A 17,881-nucleotide genomic window follows, 5' to 3' on the forward strand; every position below is an offset into this window, starting at 1 on the left:
CCGAAGGGCCTGTTTCCACGCTGTACGACTCTATGACACTATGGAAAATCTTGCATTACCCTGAGACCACAGCCACTGGGAAATGGTCTAATTTCCTGCATGACCTTAGGCCTCGTCATCTACTGGAAAGATCACCAGGATTCTACTAGCCAACGCCACCAGGATTCTACTAGCCAACGCCACCAGGATTCTACTAGCCAAAGTTCCTCAGGTGCTGACAGCTTAGCTGTGATTGTCAGTATAGTCCAGGGGTGGGGAACCTGCAGCCTTAAGGCCACATACGGCCTTCTAGGCCATTAAATTCGGCCTTTTGAATGAATCTAAATTTTGTAGAACAAATCCTTTTATTTTTATTGATATGTTTTTGTTTGTCATCTATTATTTTTATTTTAATCTTAAAATGAACGTATTTAAAACACCAAAGAGTAAAAGAAGATTCAACTAAATAATCAAACTCAAATTAGCATTTCAACCTCACCTAGTTGAAGTCTCCAAGGCGCCTAAAGAACTACAGATGGACTTGATTGAGATCTCAGAAGATGACATTTTAAAGTCCCTATTTGACGCTTAGAAAGATCCGATTGAAATATGGAAAAATGCAATAGAATTCCCACGTCTTTGGCAACATGCACAAGTGCTTACTTGCTTTTCAACCACTTATTGTTGCGAATCTACATTCTCCTACCTAACCCAAATCAAGACGCCCTTAAGGTCACAAATGACGGATACCCATCTAGAAGATCAGCTGAAACTGCGTACCTCCATGTTACAACCAAATATTCAAATGCTTTCCCACGAAAAGCAGTCACAACAAAGTCATTAAAAGGTTTGTTAATTTTAGAATTAACAACATGTTTTCATTTTTTTGAAGTTAGTACATAGTAGTTAGATTTTTACCAAATAATGTCCATTTTGAAGTATATCTAATTGAAGTATCTTGCATGCGGCTTTATTAGATTACAGCTAACTTAATGCGGGCTTCCAACATGAAGAGGTTCCCCACCACTGGTATAGTCTATCACCTCCCTGAACTCCACCAACCATTAGAGGCAACATGCTGGAATAATTACCAGGGTGGAGATACCTATGAAAGACTAGACGGTATAGCTTTAATTTAGTCCTGTCCCACTTAGGAAACCTGAACGGAAACCTCTGGAGACTTTGCGCCCCACCCAAGGTTTCTGTGCGGTTCCCGGAGGTTGCAGCTGGTTGCCGGAGGTTGCAGGTAGTGGAAGCAGGTAGGGAGACTGACAAAAACCTCCGGGAACCGCACGGAAACCTTGGGTGGGGCGCAAAGTCTCCAGAGGTTTCCATTCAGGTTTCCTAAGTGGGACAGGGGAGAGGGGCAAAGTTGAAAGTAAATGCATGTGTGGGGTCCCGTCGTCTCCCCCCCCCACCCCTCCCCCGTCCCCTCGACAGAGAGTGATGGGGACCTGGAACTTACTGCCAGAGGTGGTGGTGGAGGCAGATACGATAGTACTGTTTAAAAGGCTTTTGGATAGGCACTTGGGAGTGCAGGAAATAGAGGAATATAGATCATGTACAAGCAGTCGAGATCAGTTTAACTTGGCATCATTTTCGGCACAAGCAAAGTGGGCCGAAGGGCTCATTCCTGTACTGTACTGATCCATACTATTTTCAATTCCCTCCACAGATGGTCAAGATTCCAGCAACTGCAGTTCCTCGCATCTCCATTCCAGAGACGTTGGCTCCATAAATATAAACATAATTCAAGCACATTTAAAGTCAAAATACTAAACAAAAGCATGTGCGCATTACAAAAAATAAAAAGATTTGAAACATTTGAACATGTTGCCAGGATTTGAGGGACTGAGCTATCGGGAGAGGTTGAGCAGGCCACGAGCTTATGCTTTATGGCGGCACGGTGGCGCAGCGCTAGAGTTGCTGCCTTTCAACGCTTGCAGCGCCGGAGACCCGGGTTCGATCCCGACTACGGGTGCTGTCCGTACGGAGTTTGTACGTTCTCCCTCTGACCACATGGGTTTTCTCTGAGATCTTCGGTTTCCGCCCACACTCCAAAGACATGCAGATATGTAGGTTAATTGGCTTGGTGTATGTATAAAATTGTCCCTAGTGTGTGTAGGATAGTGTTAATGTGCGAAGATCGTTGGTTGGTTGGGGGGGGGCTCGGTGGGCTGAAGGGCCTGTTTCTGCGCTGTATCTCTGAACTAAACCAAACTAAACAAAGTGTAGGAGATTGAGGGGTGATTTTATAGAGGTGTAAACAATCATGAAGGGCTGAGATAGGGTATATGCACACCGCTCGGTCCGCATTAACCAACCTGACCTCCCGGTGACTCAGCACTTCAACTCCCCTTCCCATTCCGAATCCGACCTCTCTGTCCTGGGCCTCCTCCATGGCCAGAGTGAGCACCACCGGAAATTGGAGGAGTAGCACCTCATATTACGCTTGGGCAGCCTGCACCCTAGCGGCATAAACATTGAATTCTCCAATTTCCGGTAGCCCTTGCTCTCTCCTTCCCTTCTTAGCTCTCCCTCAGCCCTCGGGTTACTCCTTTTCCTTTTTCCTTTCTTCTCACCGCCCCCACCCTCCATCAGTCTGAAGAAGGGTTTCGGCCCAAATCGTTGCCTATTTCCTTCGCTTCATGGATGTTGCTGCATCCGCTGAGTTTCTCCAGCATTTTTGTCTACCTTCGATTTTCCAGCATCTGCAGTTCCTTCTTAAAAACGGGTATATGCACACAGTCTATATCCTAGTGTTGAGGAATCAAGAACTAGAAGGCAAAGGTTTAAAGAGAGAGGGGTAAAGATTTAATATGAATCCTAAGGTCAACTTCTTCCATAGTGGAGGTATATGGAATGAGCCACTAGAGGAAGTGGTTGAGACTGGCACAACAACAACATCTGAACAACATTTGGACAGTGGGCAGCCGATCTACATTGGATTCAATGGAAGACGAGATGATGAAAGGATACATGCACCACCCCCATTAACATGTGGCGCTATCCGAGGTTATGGGGAGAGGCAGGAGAATGGGGTTAGGAGGGAGACAGAAGGCTGTGGAGGCCAAGTCAGAGGATATTTCTAAGGCCGAGGCAGATAGATACTTGACTAGTGCAGGTGTCAGAGGTTATGGGGAGAAGGCATGAGAATGCTGTTCGGAGGGAGAGATAGATCAGCCATGATTGAATGGCGGAGTAGACTTGATGGGCCGACTGGCCTAATTCTGCTCTTATCACTTATGAGCCTTTGAACCATCCATAGTAAATATTACAGCCCAACTGAACACAAATGCAAAATCCTCAGGTGTAGTTACATAAATGTTACATAAATGTGCTCAAAGGCAGCGTGCAGTGGAGCAGTCTTACTTATAGAGAGATACAGCATAAAAACAGACCCTTCAGCCCACCTATTCTGCCTGGTCCACCATTCACCAATCTAAACAGCTTTATACCATATAACAACCATATAACCATATAACAATTATAGTTTCCCTTCACAGAAATTATGAATTTGAATTGAATGATTCAGAGAAATCAACAGTTCTTCTGGCCCAATATTAAAGTTTAGGCCAGACTCTAGGGAGAGAGGGCACAGCCTCAGAACCAAAGCATGTACCTTCAGAAAGGAGATGAGAAAGAATTTCTTTAGCCAGAGTGTGGTGAATCTGTGGAATTCATTGTCACAGACGGCTGAGGAGGTCACATCATTGGGTATTTTTTAAAGTGGAGATTGACAGAGTTTAGTTTAGTTTATTGTCATTTGTGTCGAGGTACAGTGAAAAGCTTTTGTTGCGTGCTAACCAGTCAGCAGAAAGACAATACATGATTATGCCATTCGCAGTGCACAGATACATGATAAGGGAATGATATTTAGTGCAAGATAAAGTCAGTAAAGTCCAATCAAAGATAGTTGATGGTCACCAATGAGGTAGACAGTAGTCCAGGATTGCTCTCTGGTTGTGGTAGGATGATTCTGTTTCCCGATAACAGCTGGGATGAAACTGTCCCTGAATCTGGATGAGTAAGGGTGTCAAAGGTTATCAAAAAAGGCAGCAGAATGTGAATGAGAGGAAAAGATAGGTCAGCCATAATTGTTAAAACATAAAGGTTTTAATTGATATACAGGTACACAACCTTTTATCCGAAAGCCTTGGGACCAGACACTTCTCGGATTTCGGAATTTTTCGGATTTCGGAATGGAAGATTTTTAGCGTAGATTAGGTAGGTAGCGCGGGCGGCTTGAAAAGTCTGGAGCGGCTGCCTCCTCCCCGGAGACCGGGGAACCATTGTAAATCATTGCTTAAATGTTAGTCAGTTAGTTTGGAGGGATTTTATGTGGTGGGGGGGGGGTGAAGGGGGAAGCTTTAATTCTTAGTCCCCTACCTGGTCGGAGAGGCGGGGAGCGGGCAATGCCTTACCGGGTCGCCGTGCAGTAAGCTCCGGAGCGCTGTGGCCGCCGACTCCCAACATCGTGGAGCTGGGGCTGCGGGCGTCCGGCCGCGGGCGGCGCCGGTTGTAGCTCCGACCCCGGCAACTCTACCCCTGGCTGCGCGGCACTCCAAATCCAGCGCGGCCCGCGGCCGGACGCCCACGGCCCCAGCTCCGCGATGTTGGGAGTCGGCGGCCACAGCGCTGGGATACCAGCGGGGAGCGGGCAATGCCTTACCGGGTCGCCGTGCGGTAAGCTCCAGAGCGCTGTGGCAGGGGCTGCGGGCGTCCGTCCGCGGGCCGCGCAGGATTTAGAGTGCCGCGCAGCCAGGGGTAGAGTTGCCGGGGTCGGAGCTACAACCGGCGCCGCCCGCGGCCGGACGCCCGCAGCCCCAGCTCCGCGATGTTGGGAGTCGGCGGCCACAGCGCTCCGGAGCTTACTGCACGGCGACCCGGTAAGGCATTGCCCGCTCCCCGCCTCTCCGACCAGGTAGGGGACTAAGAATTAAAGTTTCCCCATTCACCCCCCCCCCCCCTTCACATAAAAACCTTCCAAACTAACTGACTAACATTTAAGCAATGATTTACAGATGTTTAAGTGTCTCCCCGGTCTCCGGGGAGGAGGCAGCCGCTACAGTAGTACAGACCTGGGTTGACAGTGGGTCGTTTCGGGTCAAGTTTGTCACCAAACGCGAGCTTTGGTGTGCAGACGACATCCTGGAAAAAATGTCCGGTTTTCGGAGCTTTTCGGTTTCCGGAACTCCGGATAAAAGGTTGTGCACCTGTATTGAATGGCGGAGTTGGCTCAATGGGCTGAATGGCCTAATTCTGCTCTTATGATTTATAAACTTATGAACTATCTACTGTTCCTTGTTTCTGCATTACCGTTGATCTAATTGAACAACCCAGGTTGGATCCTGACTGCGGGTGCTGTCTGTACGGAGTTTGTACGTTTTCCTCTGAGTGACCTGCGTGGGTTTTCTCCAAGATCTTCGGTTTGCTCACACACTCCAAAGGCGTAGAGGTTTGTAGGTTAATTGGCTTGGTATAAATGTAGATTGTCCCTCGCGTATGTAGGGTAGTATTAATGTGTGGGGATCGCTGGTCGTGGCGGACATGGTGGGCCGAAGGGCCTGTTTCCGCACTGTATATCTAAAGTAAGCTAGACATTAAGATACACACCGCTGTGCCACCTTGCCGCCTTATTACATGTTTTTGTTTTAAAGCTTGTCTAATAATTTCAATAGCATTGTCATATTCTTGTCAAGCGCCCTTGAGTAGTGGTGAATATCTGGAACCTTGACATACAATTATTGCAACAATTTGTCAGCTTTTGACCCTGGAGGGACCACACTGCCTGTTTAAGCCACTACATCAGTCCAGTTGGCAAGTAACACTGGGAGGGTCAGTCGAGCCTCTTTGATGAGCTGTGGGATGAACAGTGGGAGGAACTCCCAGTGGAAGACAACGCCCTGGACCACACTGTTAGTAATTGTATCATCATGTGGGACACAAATGATCAGCAACCCAGAACCAGCAGAAGATCCACCCTGTTAATTTATAAATCCATCATTTTTCTTATCCTGTGTGTGTGCTTTTTAATAATTTGTTTTATTAAACTTTTGACGAAAGTCAAATGGAATCATCGGTGTTTCCAGAGAGCAACTATGACCTCAGGTCCCTCTTTCCCAAGGAAATCTGACAGGGATGAGACTATCTCTGAGTCTGTACTACGGAGTGATAAACAGTGGCTACAATGGCTCAGCGGTAGAGTTGCTGCTCTACAGCGCCAGGGTCCCGGGTTCGATCCTGACTACGGGTGCTTTTTACGGAGTTTGCACATTCTCCCTGTGACCGCGTGGTTTTCTCCGGGTGCTCCGGTTTCCACCCACACTCCAAAGACCTGCCAGTTTGTAGGTTCATTGGCTTTGTTAAGATTGTAAATTGTCCCTAGTGTGTAGGATAGTGCAAGGGGTGTTGGTCGGCCGGCACGGAATTGCTGGGCGCAAGTGCCCATTTCCATGCTGTGCCTAAAGTTGAAAGTCTAAAGTGAGGTTTAAGGGGAAAGCGGAATTTCAATGTTGATTGGGGACACCATGACAGCACTATTTACAGAGGATATTCCTGGAGGGGGGGTCAAAGTTGGGACCTATGGGTGGAATTCACTTTGATGGGATTATACTGTAGACCTCTCAATAGTGCGTTGTAACTAGATGAGTAAATATGTAGAGACATTGTAGATGGGTGTAGGAATAATAAGGATGTAACAGGTGATTTTAAACTGGAACTGCCTTTGTGCTAACAGATTAGATCGAGCAGTATTCGATAAATGTGACAAGGAATGTTTTCCGAAGCCATTTGTGTTTGGTCCCATTCGCGAAGGTGCTACAGAATCTTTTAGTGTTAAGCCCAGGGTAGGGGATTCAAAAACAAGAGGACATATATTTATGGTGAGAGGGGCAAGATTTAATACAAAGCTAATGGGCAACCTTTTTGCTCAGAGGGTGGTGAGTATATGGAATGAGCTGTCAGAGGAGGTAGTTGAGGAAGGGACTATGACAGCATTTAAAATACACTTGGCCAGGAAAGGTTTAGAGGGATATGGGCCAATTGGGACCAGCTTAGTTGGGTCATCTTGGTCAGCATGGATGAGTTGGGCCGAAGGGTCTGTTTCATGCTGTATGACTCCACACTTGACGTTCTCTTGTAAGTTGCAGAAGGTTGTCCATTGTTACCACAGAATCTAGATCTTCAGGGAAAGTGGAGAAGGGAATAGCTGATGGAATTTAACTCAGACAAGAGTGAAGTGAAGCATTTTGCCAACTTAAAGCAGGCAAAAACAAACACAGTGAATGGCAGGATCTGGGGAGTTGCTCTACTGTTAGACCTTGGAGTGTGGAATGGTGGTGCTGGCTCGAAGGGCTGAATGGCCTACTCCTGCACCTATTTTTCTATGTTTCTATGTTTCACACAACGGTGGTGGGTGCATGGATCAAATTGCCAGATGTAAAGGGAGAGGCAGGTAAAATTAGACAATAGACAATAGGTGCAGGAGCAGGCCATTCGGCCCTTCGAGCCAGCACCGCCATTCAATGTGATCATGGCTGATCATCCTCAATCAGTATCCCGTTCCTGCCTTCTCCCCCTATCCCCTGACTACGCTATTTTTAAGAGCCCTATCTAGCTCTCTCTTGAAAGCATCCAGAGAACCGGCCTCCACCACCCTCTGAGGCAGAGAATTCCACATACTCAACAATCTCTGTGAGAAAAAGTGTTTTCTCATCTCCGTTCTAAATGGCTTACTCCTTATTCTTAAACTGTGGCCCCTGGTTCTGGACTCCCCCAACATCGGGAACATGTTTCCTGCCACTAGCATGTCCAAACCCTTAGCAATCTTATATGTTTCAATGAGATGCCCTCTCATTCTTCTAAACTCCAGAGTGTACAAGCCCAGCTGCTCCATTCTCTCAGCATATGACAGTCCCGCCATCCCGGGAATTAACCTTGTAAACCTACGCTGCACTCCCTCAATAGCAATGTCCTTCCTCAAATTAGGGGACCAAAACTGTACACAATACTCCAGGTGTGGTCTCACTAGGGCTCTGTACAACTGCAGAAGGACCTCTTTGCTCCTATAGTCGATTCCTCTTGTTATAAAGGCCAACATGTCATTCGCTTTCTTCACTGCCTGCTGTACCTGCATGCTTACTTTCATAGACTGATGAACAGTTACCCAACCAGATGCAACTAAATTTAAAGTAGCACTTTCTTCCCAATAACCCTTTCTGGCTTAATCCCTCCCTTCACCACCTCCAGTTTAAATTCCAGTTGGAATATTTTGGAGGACCAAGAAACCAAGAAGAACCAAGAACAAGGACCACCAGATCCCGTTGTACTTCTCCCTTTTCCCAACTTGACGCCATTTCGATAGTAACCTGCCTTCCTGTTTTTGCTACCAAAGTGGATAACCTCACATTTATTTATCCGCATTAAACTTCATCTGCCACGCATCTGCCCACTCCCCCAACCTGTCCAAGTCACCCTGCATTATCATAGCACCCTCCTCACAGGTTCACACTGCCACCCAGCTTTGTGTCATCTGCAAATTTGCTAATGTTACTTTGAATCCCTTCATCCAAATCATTGATATATATTGTAAATAGCTGCGGTCCCAGCACCGAACCTTGCGGTACCCCACTACTCACTGCCTGCCATTATGAAAGGGACCCGTTAATCCCCACTCTTTGTTGAAAGGTGAGTTGAAAGACCTGTTCCCTTGCTATTTCACTTGATGAAGCTATGAAAAATTGGCATCGAGAAAAAAAAGGACACAGACATATATCTAGCTATCTCTCCACATCAAATCTGTAATGCATTTTAATCTATTCATCAGAGGACAAGACGATCCTTGAATTTACGTCAGTGCTTTGTGTAATATCACAACCACGACCAACGCGATTTTTAAGTTTGCTGATAGTTATCAGCTGGATCCACAACAACGATGAGACAAAGTGCACATAAGAGGTCGAGAACCTAGTGTTATGGTGTCAGGACAATAACCTAGTCCTGAACGTCAATTAGGCAAACGAGTTAGTAGCTGATCTAAGGAGGTCAAGGGGTGAATCCAACCCTGTCCTCATCAGTGGAGCCTGTGTAGGCCAAGTCAATGGATATTTTTAAGGCAGAGATAGATGGATTTTTGATTACTACGGGTGTCAGGGGTTTTGGGATTAAGGCAGGAGAATGGGGTTAGGGGGGTGAGAAAGATCAGCTATGATTGAATGGTGGAGTAGCCATGATGGGCCGAATGGCCTAATTTAGCTCCTACAACTTATGACCTTATTCAAGGCCCTAGAAATCCATATCACCAGCAACCTGACTTGGTCTCTTCACACTGCTGCACTGATCAAGAAAGCACATCAGCGTATTTGTTTTCTTCAGATTTGGCATGTCCACGAGGATTGTCTCAAATTTCTACAGATGCGCTAAAGTATTCTGACAGTCAGCCTGGGATGGCAAACTGCTCTGCACGTGACCGAGAGTGGTGAAACATAGAAACATAGAAACATAGAAAATAGGTGCAGGAGGAGGCCATTCGGCCCCTCGAGCCTGCACCGCCATTCAATATGATCATGGCTGATCATCCAACTCAGTATCCCATCCCTGCCTTCTCTCCATACCCCCTGATCCCTTTAGCCACAAGGGCCACATCTAACTCCCTCTTAAATATAGCCAATTAACTGGCCTCAACTACCTTCTGTGGCAGAGAATTCCACAGATTCACCACTCTCTGTATAAAAAATGATTTTCTCATCTCGGTCCTAAAAGACTTCCCTCTTATCCTTAAACTGTGACCCACTAGTTCTGGACTTCCCCAACATCGGGAATAATCTTCCTGCATCTAGCCTGTCTAACCCTTTAAGAATTTTGTAAGTTTCTATAAGATCCCCCCTCAATCTTCTGAATTCCAGCATGTACAAGCCGAGTCTATCCAGTCTTTCTTCATATGAAAGTCGTGCCATCCCAGGAATCAGTCTGGTGAACCTTCTCTGTACTCCCTCTATGGCAAGAATGTCCTTCCTCAGATTAGGAGACCAAAACTGTACGCAATACTCCAGGTGTGGTCTCACCAAGACCCTGTACAACTGCAGTAGAACCTCCCTGCTCTTATACTCAAATCCTTTTGCTATGAATGCTAACATACCATTTGCTTTCTTCTCTGCCTGCTGCACCTGCATTCCTACTTTCAATGACTGGTGTACCATGACACCCAGGTCTCGTTGCATCTCCCCTTTTCCTAATCGGCCACCATTCAGATAATTGTCTACTTTCCTGTTTTTGCCACCAAAGTGGGTAACCTCACATTTATCCACATTATACTGCATCTGCCATGCATTTGCCCACTCACCCAACCTATCCAAGTCACCTTGCAGCCTCCTAGCATCCTCCACACAGCTAACACTGCCCCCCAGCTTCGTGTCATCCGCAAACTTGGAGATGTTGCATTCAATTCCCTCATCCTGATCATTAATATATATTGTAAATAGCTGGGGTCCCAGCACTGAGCCTTGCGGTACCCCACTAGTCACTGCCTGCCATTCTGAAAAGGACCCGTTTACTCCCACTCTTTGCCCAGCCCACAGCCCAGTCCATCATTTGATCACCAATTCATTCCATCCAGTTCATCTTCACGATAAACTGCAACAGGACGGCTGGAAGTATCATCAAGGATGCCTTCAACGGAACTGCAGATGCTGGTTTACACCGAAGATAGACACAAGAACCTGGAGAAACTCAGCAGGTCAGGCAGCAGCTCTGGAGAAAAGGAATAAGTGATGTTTTGGGTCGAGACCCTTCTTCAGTCTGAGAGCCAGGGAAGAGGGAAACGAGAGATATGAGAAGCTACAAAGAACAAAGGAATGGAAGGTATGCAAAAGGACAAATCAATGCACGCAATGATGATCAAGGAAAGGTGGAGCCCACAATGGTCCATTGTTGGCAGTGGAGAAGGTGATAACAAGTGATGCAAACTGCAAAAAGGCTCTGCCTAATATACACTGACACAGATCGGTCTGTTAAGAATGACTCAGGTAGATTCATTGTAAAGTAGAACAACAAACTTAAAGGGGATGTAGACAAAAGTGCTGGAGAAACTCAGCGGGTGCAGCAGCATCTATGGAGCAAAGGAAATAGGCAACATTTCGGGACGAAACTCTTCTTCAGACTGATCAAACTTAAAGGGGATATAATTTTGTCTAAAGAAGGGTTCCGACACAAAACGTCACCCATCCTTTTTCTAAAGAGACACTATCTGACCCGCTGAGCTACTCCAGCACTTTGTGTCCATCTTTGGCATAAACCAGCATCTGCAGTTCCTTCCTACATACAGAATTTTCTCACCACAGAGATACAAAATGGGGAGTATGGGATCAAGTGTCATTTATACCCAGACTGATTTTTAATTGCACTGCAAATTCAGTTCCAGCATTTAATGAGCGGTTATTTCAAACAGCACTCACGACAAATTCTACCCTCTAGTACTGGCAATTAGAAAAGATGCACTGAAATAGTTGAGTAGCAAATTCATCTGTGACATGCAGAGCTTGAACTCAAAAGAACACAAAGTGCTGGAGTAACTCAGCAGGTCAGTCTGAAGAAAGGTCTCGCCCCGAAACGTCACCCATCCATGTTCTCCAGAGATGCTGCCTGACCTGCTGAGCTACTCCGGCACTTTGCATCCTTCTGTGTTATAAAGAGCATCTGTAGTTCTTTGTGTAGGAAGGAACTGCCGATGCTGGTTACTTCCGAAGATAGACACAAAACACTGGAGTAACCCAGCGGGTCAGGCAGTATCTCTGGAGAAAAGGAATAGGTGAAGTTTCAAGTCGGCCCGCAACGTCACCTATTCTTTTTCTACGGAGATGCTGCCTGACCCACTGTTATTACAGTATTTTGTGTCTATTTGCAATTCCTTGTTTCTAATGCTTGAACTCAGTTTGAAAGCATTAATGAAAATCAATTAACTCCAGTAACGCGTCTTGTTGGAGGTATCCTAAAGGGGCTGTCCCACTTGGGCGACCTAATACGCGAGTTCTGGCGAGTTTGCCCTCGACTCATACTCACAGCATGGTCGACACAAGGTCCTAGGAGGTCTTTGTAACTCTCCTTCATGCTCGAGAGTAGTCCCCGTGTACTCGAGGCCTCAGCTAGGTTGCGGCGTGTTTTTCAACATGTTGAAAAATGCCCGCGAGCAAAAAAAGGTCGCCTTGGAAAGAATCAGTCTGAAAGAAGGGTCTTGACCCGAAACGTCACCCATTCCTTCCCTCCAGAGATGCTGCTGGTCCCGCTGAGTTACTCCAGCATTTTGTGTCTAACTCCAATCATCTTGGGGGCGGATCCAGATCCGCAACGGCCGTGAGCCCCAGGCTGAGTTCAACAATCATTTGCCTGCTTCTGCTGCTGTTGGAGGTGAGACGTTGCGTCGCGCCAGGGTCTTGGGCCTGTCCCACTTTGGCTGTCAGTTACGTGACAGACCGGTGGCGCGCGAAGATTTAGTGCAGGACGAAGTCCACACTCCACCACGCCACTCCAAGTGCCCGTACCGCGCTACCCACACGCTACCCACGCACTACCCACACGCTACCCACACGCTAGCAGGTCGCGTAAATGGCGCGCGAAATACAGCCAAGTGGGACAGGCCCTTAACTTTGCAATGCTTCTAATTTAAAAACTTTGGAAATTCCGTATATCTAACACAGTATTATTTCAGAAGTCTTGTATTTTTAAGACAGGTACAATCTTGGAATTCCTGTAATTTTAAAGCAGTATTGCTTTAGAATATCAGTAATTCTCAAGTGATATTATCTTGGAGCCACAGGTGTTCTGAATACCTTAGTAATGCTGCATTCCAAATTCAGTCGTACTTCAGAAAAGGAAATGTTCCAAAGTAATACCGATTAATAAATACTATTCACAATCTTCATCATTTTGTCATACCAATATTACTACGATCGGTTTAATTGCACAATACTTGCAAGTTTAAAATAGTATTATTTTAGAACAGATGGGTTTTTTTATAAAGCAGGACAAGAGAATTTCTTAGCTCATGTCATTTTGAATGGCATTCCAACTTGGTACTATTTTGAACTATCTGTTTCCCTAAAGCAGGTGTCATTTTAAAGCACCTGCATCTTTAAAGCAGTACTATTTACAGATATCTGATTTGCTGGGGTAGGTTTAATTATGGATCATCTGATTTTCTGTATTAGTCTGATTTTCTAAAGTAGTATTAATTTGGAAAATCGATTCTTTCAAAATGCGTGTAATTTAGAACACAGGTGTAATTTTAAAGCAGTCTTTTGGAGTATTTCATTCCAAAATTAGTTTAATTACAGAATATCGGTACTGTCAACTCAATATTATTTTGCAAAATTCCCTTGATTTAGGAATTTGCAACATTCCAAAATAAAATGCATTTGGCAATGCAGGTCATACCTGCTTTGGAAATGCAAGGTACTTCAAAGTAACATTCAGTTAGGAATACAGGGTAATAGTTTTAGAAATGCAGATTTTCAATTTTTACACTTGCTTTACAACTAAGGACATTTGAAAGTAATACTAAAATAAATACATTGTTCCAAAGTCTGTATTTTTCAGGTATTTTTAAAGCAATATTATTGTTCAGTAAAATCAATCTCAACAGTATTTTTTGAGAAACTGTATTCTAACGCAGATGCACCATTATTACTTTTTTTTTAAAATATCAATATTTTTAACGTTGATGTAATTCTGGAATGCATTCAATTCTAAACCAATGATGCTTTGGGATACTTCTAAAGTAGTGTTATTTCTAATTAATGACGGTACTCTTAACTTTGTAGTGCTGATTTGGACGCCAGCATCCTCATGCTGAGAGGTTGTTAGTTACCTGCAGTAGATGAGGCAGTCCATGTGGTTGATCTCCTGGTCGGACCTGTACCTCCTGTAGTCCTCCCAAAGGTCTTTGAAGGCAGTCACTGCTAGGATGAAGACCACGGGGGCCAGGGCTAACTCGGGTTGGAAGGCTCCAACGACGGGCACAAAGTTCAGCAGGGCGATGAAGACGAAATAGACGTTGGCGAAGCGGTGGAACTGCTCGAAGAGGTTCTTGGGGAGGAATGAGATGACCGAGTACTTGGTGGTCTTGAGCCTGTTGCTGGCGTGCGGCCGCGCCGGCTTGTCTTGCAACAGGTTGGAGCGTACGCTCCTGGTCTCTCTCTTCGACATCTTGCTCTTGCCAGTCAGCTTGCAACTCGCCCTCCACCGACTACCTTGAGCCATGCCGTGCACCGCACCGCCACACCACCCTCCCTCCACATTGACCACCAACAGAACCACAAATAAACTCATGCAACTTCAACTGCAGGTCTTGAAATTACTAGCCAAAAAGAAAAAAACTCCACCCAGACAGCGACGCATGGAAATAAAAGTCACCGAAATAAGATCAAACAATTAACCTTCACTACTGCCAACCATTCAAATGTCCTTAAAAGCGTGAAAATAGCATCAAGATTGCCCAAACAATATGTTGTTGGCTGTAAAACGTGTCATCAATATCAGAAATGGCTCTTGTTTCCAAAAATGCAAGATCCAATCTATCAGCCTGGTATCCGAATGCGAATATCACCCATTCTGCCACGTTACAGCATAACAGCTGGACTGGAAATATCACCAATAGTGCATGTGTCCAAGTTTATGTGAAGCTGCTGCCACTGTTCGAGACTTTAGCCAACACATCACGTCTCCAAGGGCATCAAGTGCATCTTCTCTCCTCGTTTCCTCGCCAGCACTCTCAATCTTTGCTTTTTAAAATTCAATTATTTTCTTGTTGTGGACTTCTTGGTAGTTGTTCCTCTTTCCCCTGTCACCCTGAAACTTTCATCTTCCTGCCGTTCCATTCGGATTGTGTGTATAAAGCGTGGAGTGAGAGCAGCAAATTCGCACACCACGCTGAGCATTACTCAAAAAACAAACAAAATCCCCCACTTTACTAGTTTGGAGGCGTTGTTCCTGACGGTAAACTCGACGTTTCCGGTCTTTAAAAAAAGTTTTGAAGACACGTCCCACCGTCTCGGCCGCCCTCCCGTCGGGGTTGTAACTGCGGTAGACCCACAGGATGAAAGTTCTTCCCGCAACGACACCGCTACGCTGTCAACACACCCTGTAATTACAGCGCCGCTCTAACACCTCTCTCTCCAAACCAAGCCGCTCCAATCTTTCCTCTTTGCTTCAATATCACATCTGCTTCTTTAAACTTGAACAGCACAGAGGCAAACTTCTGTGCTCCCTTTTAACGTGCACAAACAAAATAAATAGAGATTGGATTTAATATTTTTTTAAACCCCAGTCATTTGCAGCCGTGTTTGGGTCGTCATGGTAGCAAGGTTCAAGTAAAGGCACACATACCACGTTTGACAAGAAACTATCTTAGATCAATAATTTCCGTTTTGTTTTCTGACTACATTCAGTTCTTCAGTCCCCATACCATCAGAGATTTCCTTACTCTGGCACATGGTCTTTCTCCTTCATTGCAGATACTCTAAAACTCCAGCTGATTGAAGCCGTTCTAACTTTTCTTTGAAAGTGGTCAGCTGGAGTGCCAAAATGCCAGCATTTTGTAGTGTATATAAGTGTAAAAGCACTGTTAAGTGTGAAAGGTATTTTAACTCCAATGCACAGTTGAACATTTAGCTTAGATTGGTTTGTTGCGAGGTATAGTGAAAAGCTTTTATCCCGAGCTAACCAGTCAGCGGAAAGACAAATTGCTTTCGAAAGAACTGCAGATGCGAGAAAAATTGAAGGTAGACAAAATGTTGGAGAAACTCAGCGGGTGAGGCAGCATCTATGAAGCGAAGGAATAGGCGACGTTTCGGGTTGAGACGTCTGAACAAAGATAGTCCAAGGGTCTCCAATGAGGTAGATAGTAGCTCAGGACTACTCTCTAGTTGTTGGGAGGTTGGTTCAGTTGCCTGATAACAGCTGGGAAGAAACTGCCCCTGAATCTGGAGGTGTGCGTTTTCACACTCCCATACCTTTTGCCCGATGGGAGAGGGGGGAAGAGGGAGTGACCAGGGTGAGACTCGTCCTTGATTATGCTGCTGGCCTTGTAAATGGAGTCAAGGGAAAGGAGGTTGATTTGTGTAATCGTCTGGGCTGCGTCTACAATTCTCTGCAATTTAATTGTCAGGGGAGCGGGTGGGACAAAGATAGAATGTAGTCAGAGAGAGTAAGACTAGTGGGAGAACTGGGAAGGGGAGGGGATGGAGAGAGAAAGCAAGGGCTATCTGAAATTAGAGAAGTCAATCTTCATTGTCTTTGTTATTCAGTGTGGACTCAGTGGGCCGAAGGGCCTGTTTTCCTGTATCTCTACACTAAACTAAACTAAACTATCATAGAACGGTCACTTAACTGCCTGATGTTCCAGGTGAGGGGTGCTGGAATGGGACAGGACTGCCAAGTCCGATTCCCAACTCGAGTGTATGGTGACGCCTCTTCCCATTCCCGATGCCACCATCCAGTCAATAAATGGATGGAAAAACCTTTGGCCTCGAGTGGCATGTCCGAAGAGTCAGGGGCTAATCTTGGTGAAACAGAATACTGAGCAGTCCCTCATATTCATCTCAGACAGAAATCTTTGCACCTTGTTCTTTAGTGAATGTACTGGAGTATTGCGTACAGTTTTGGTCTCCTAATCTGAGGAAAGACATTCTTGCCATAGAGGGAGTACAGAGAAGGTTCACCAGACTGATTCCTGGGATGACAAGACTTTCATATGAAGAAAGACTGGATAGACTCGGCTTGTACTCGCTAGAATTTCGAAGATTGAGGGGGGATCTTATAGAAACTTACAAAATTCCTAAGGGGTTGGACAGGCTAGATGCAGGAAGATTATTCCTGATGTTGGGGAAGTCCAGAACAAGGGGTCACAGTTTAAGGATAAGGGGGAAATCTTTTAGGACCGAGATGAGAAAATCATTTTTTACACAGAGAGTGGTGAATCTGTGGAATTCTCTGCCACAGAAGGTAGTTGAGGCCAGTTCATTGGCTATATTTAAGAGGGAGTTAGATGTGGCCCTTGTGGCTAAAGGGATCAGGGGGTATAGAGAGAAGGCAGGTACAGGATACCGAGTTGGATGATCAGCCATGATCATATTGAATGGCGGTGCAGGCTCGAAGGGCCGAATGGCCTACTCCTGCACCTATTTTCTATGTTTCTATCAGTCTGAAGAAGCATCTCGACCTGAAACATCACCCACTCCTTCTCTCCAGAGATGCTGCCTCACCTGCTGAGTTACTCCAGCATTTTGTGTCGACCAATAATCACCCGTACACTAGTTCTATCCTACACACTAGGGACAATTTACAGAAGCCAATTAAACTACAAACCTGCACGTCTTTGGAATGTGGGAGGAAACTGGAGTACCTGGAGAAAACCCACGTGGCCACAGGGAGAATGTGCTAACTCCATCCAGACAGCACCTGTAGTCATGGTCGAAACTGGGTCTCTGATACTGTGTGGCAGCAACTCGACCATGTTCACTGTGTCTCTACCAAGAGAGCTCTCCACTATCATCCTAACTGTAGCCAACCTATTTTCCAGCTTTCTCCCTTCTACTACAATCAGTTTCAAGATGGGTCTCAACCTGAAACGTCACCTATCCATGCACTGCTATACACCAAGTATAAAGATGGAGCATAAATGGCTCCTACAGAGGGAATGGCAAGAACAGCCTCAGATCAGATCCTTGCAGGTGGTTGGGGAATAAAATAATGTCGCTTGTTAGCCTGCGAACATTAATAACTGGGAAAGTGAAGAGTGTGAGGATCCCACTGTACATTATTAAATATAAAGCTGTTTAGGGGCGGCACAGTGGCGCAGTGTAGCGTTTCTTCCTTACAGCGCCAGGCACATGGGTTCAATCCTGACTAC

The 17,881-nt window shown here is 45.7% G+C and overlaps 1 protein-coding gene across 4 annotated transcripts in view; it reads right to left on the bottom strand.

The window, feature by feature from the left end:
• Positions 1–17,881, bottom strand: part of atp10a (ATPase phospholipid transporting 10A (putative)) — a 434,067-nt gene that overhangs the window by 212,761 nt on the left and 203,425 nt on the right. The window contains exon 1 of one of the 4 annotated variants that reach the window (XM_033023256.1): positions 13,841–15,057. The exons of the other annotated variants lie outside the window; for them this stretch is intronic. Coding sequence (XP_032879147.1) covers positions 13,841–14,301 — 461 coding nt within the window. The 5' untranslated portion in view covers positions 14,302–15,057. Of the gene's footprint in view, positions 1–13,840; positions 15,058–17,881 lie in introns of those variants that run through there. 4 annotated transcript variants of the gene reach the window in all.

Source organism: Amblyraja radiata, chromosome 6 (assembly GCF_010909765.2).
Source record: "Amblyraja radiata isolate CabotCenter1 chromosome 6, sAmbRad1.1.pri, whole genome shotgun sequence".
In the NCBI taxonomy this organism is placed as follows: domain Eukaryota; kingdom Metazoa; phylum Chordata; class Chondrichthyes; order Rajiformes; family Rajidae; genus Amblyraja; species Amblyraja radiata.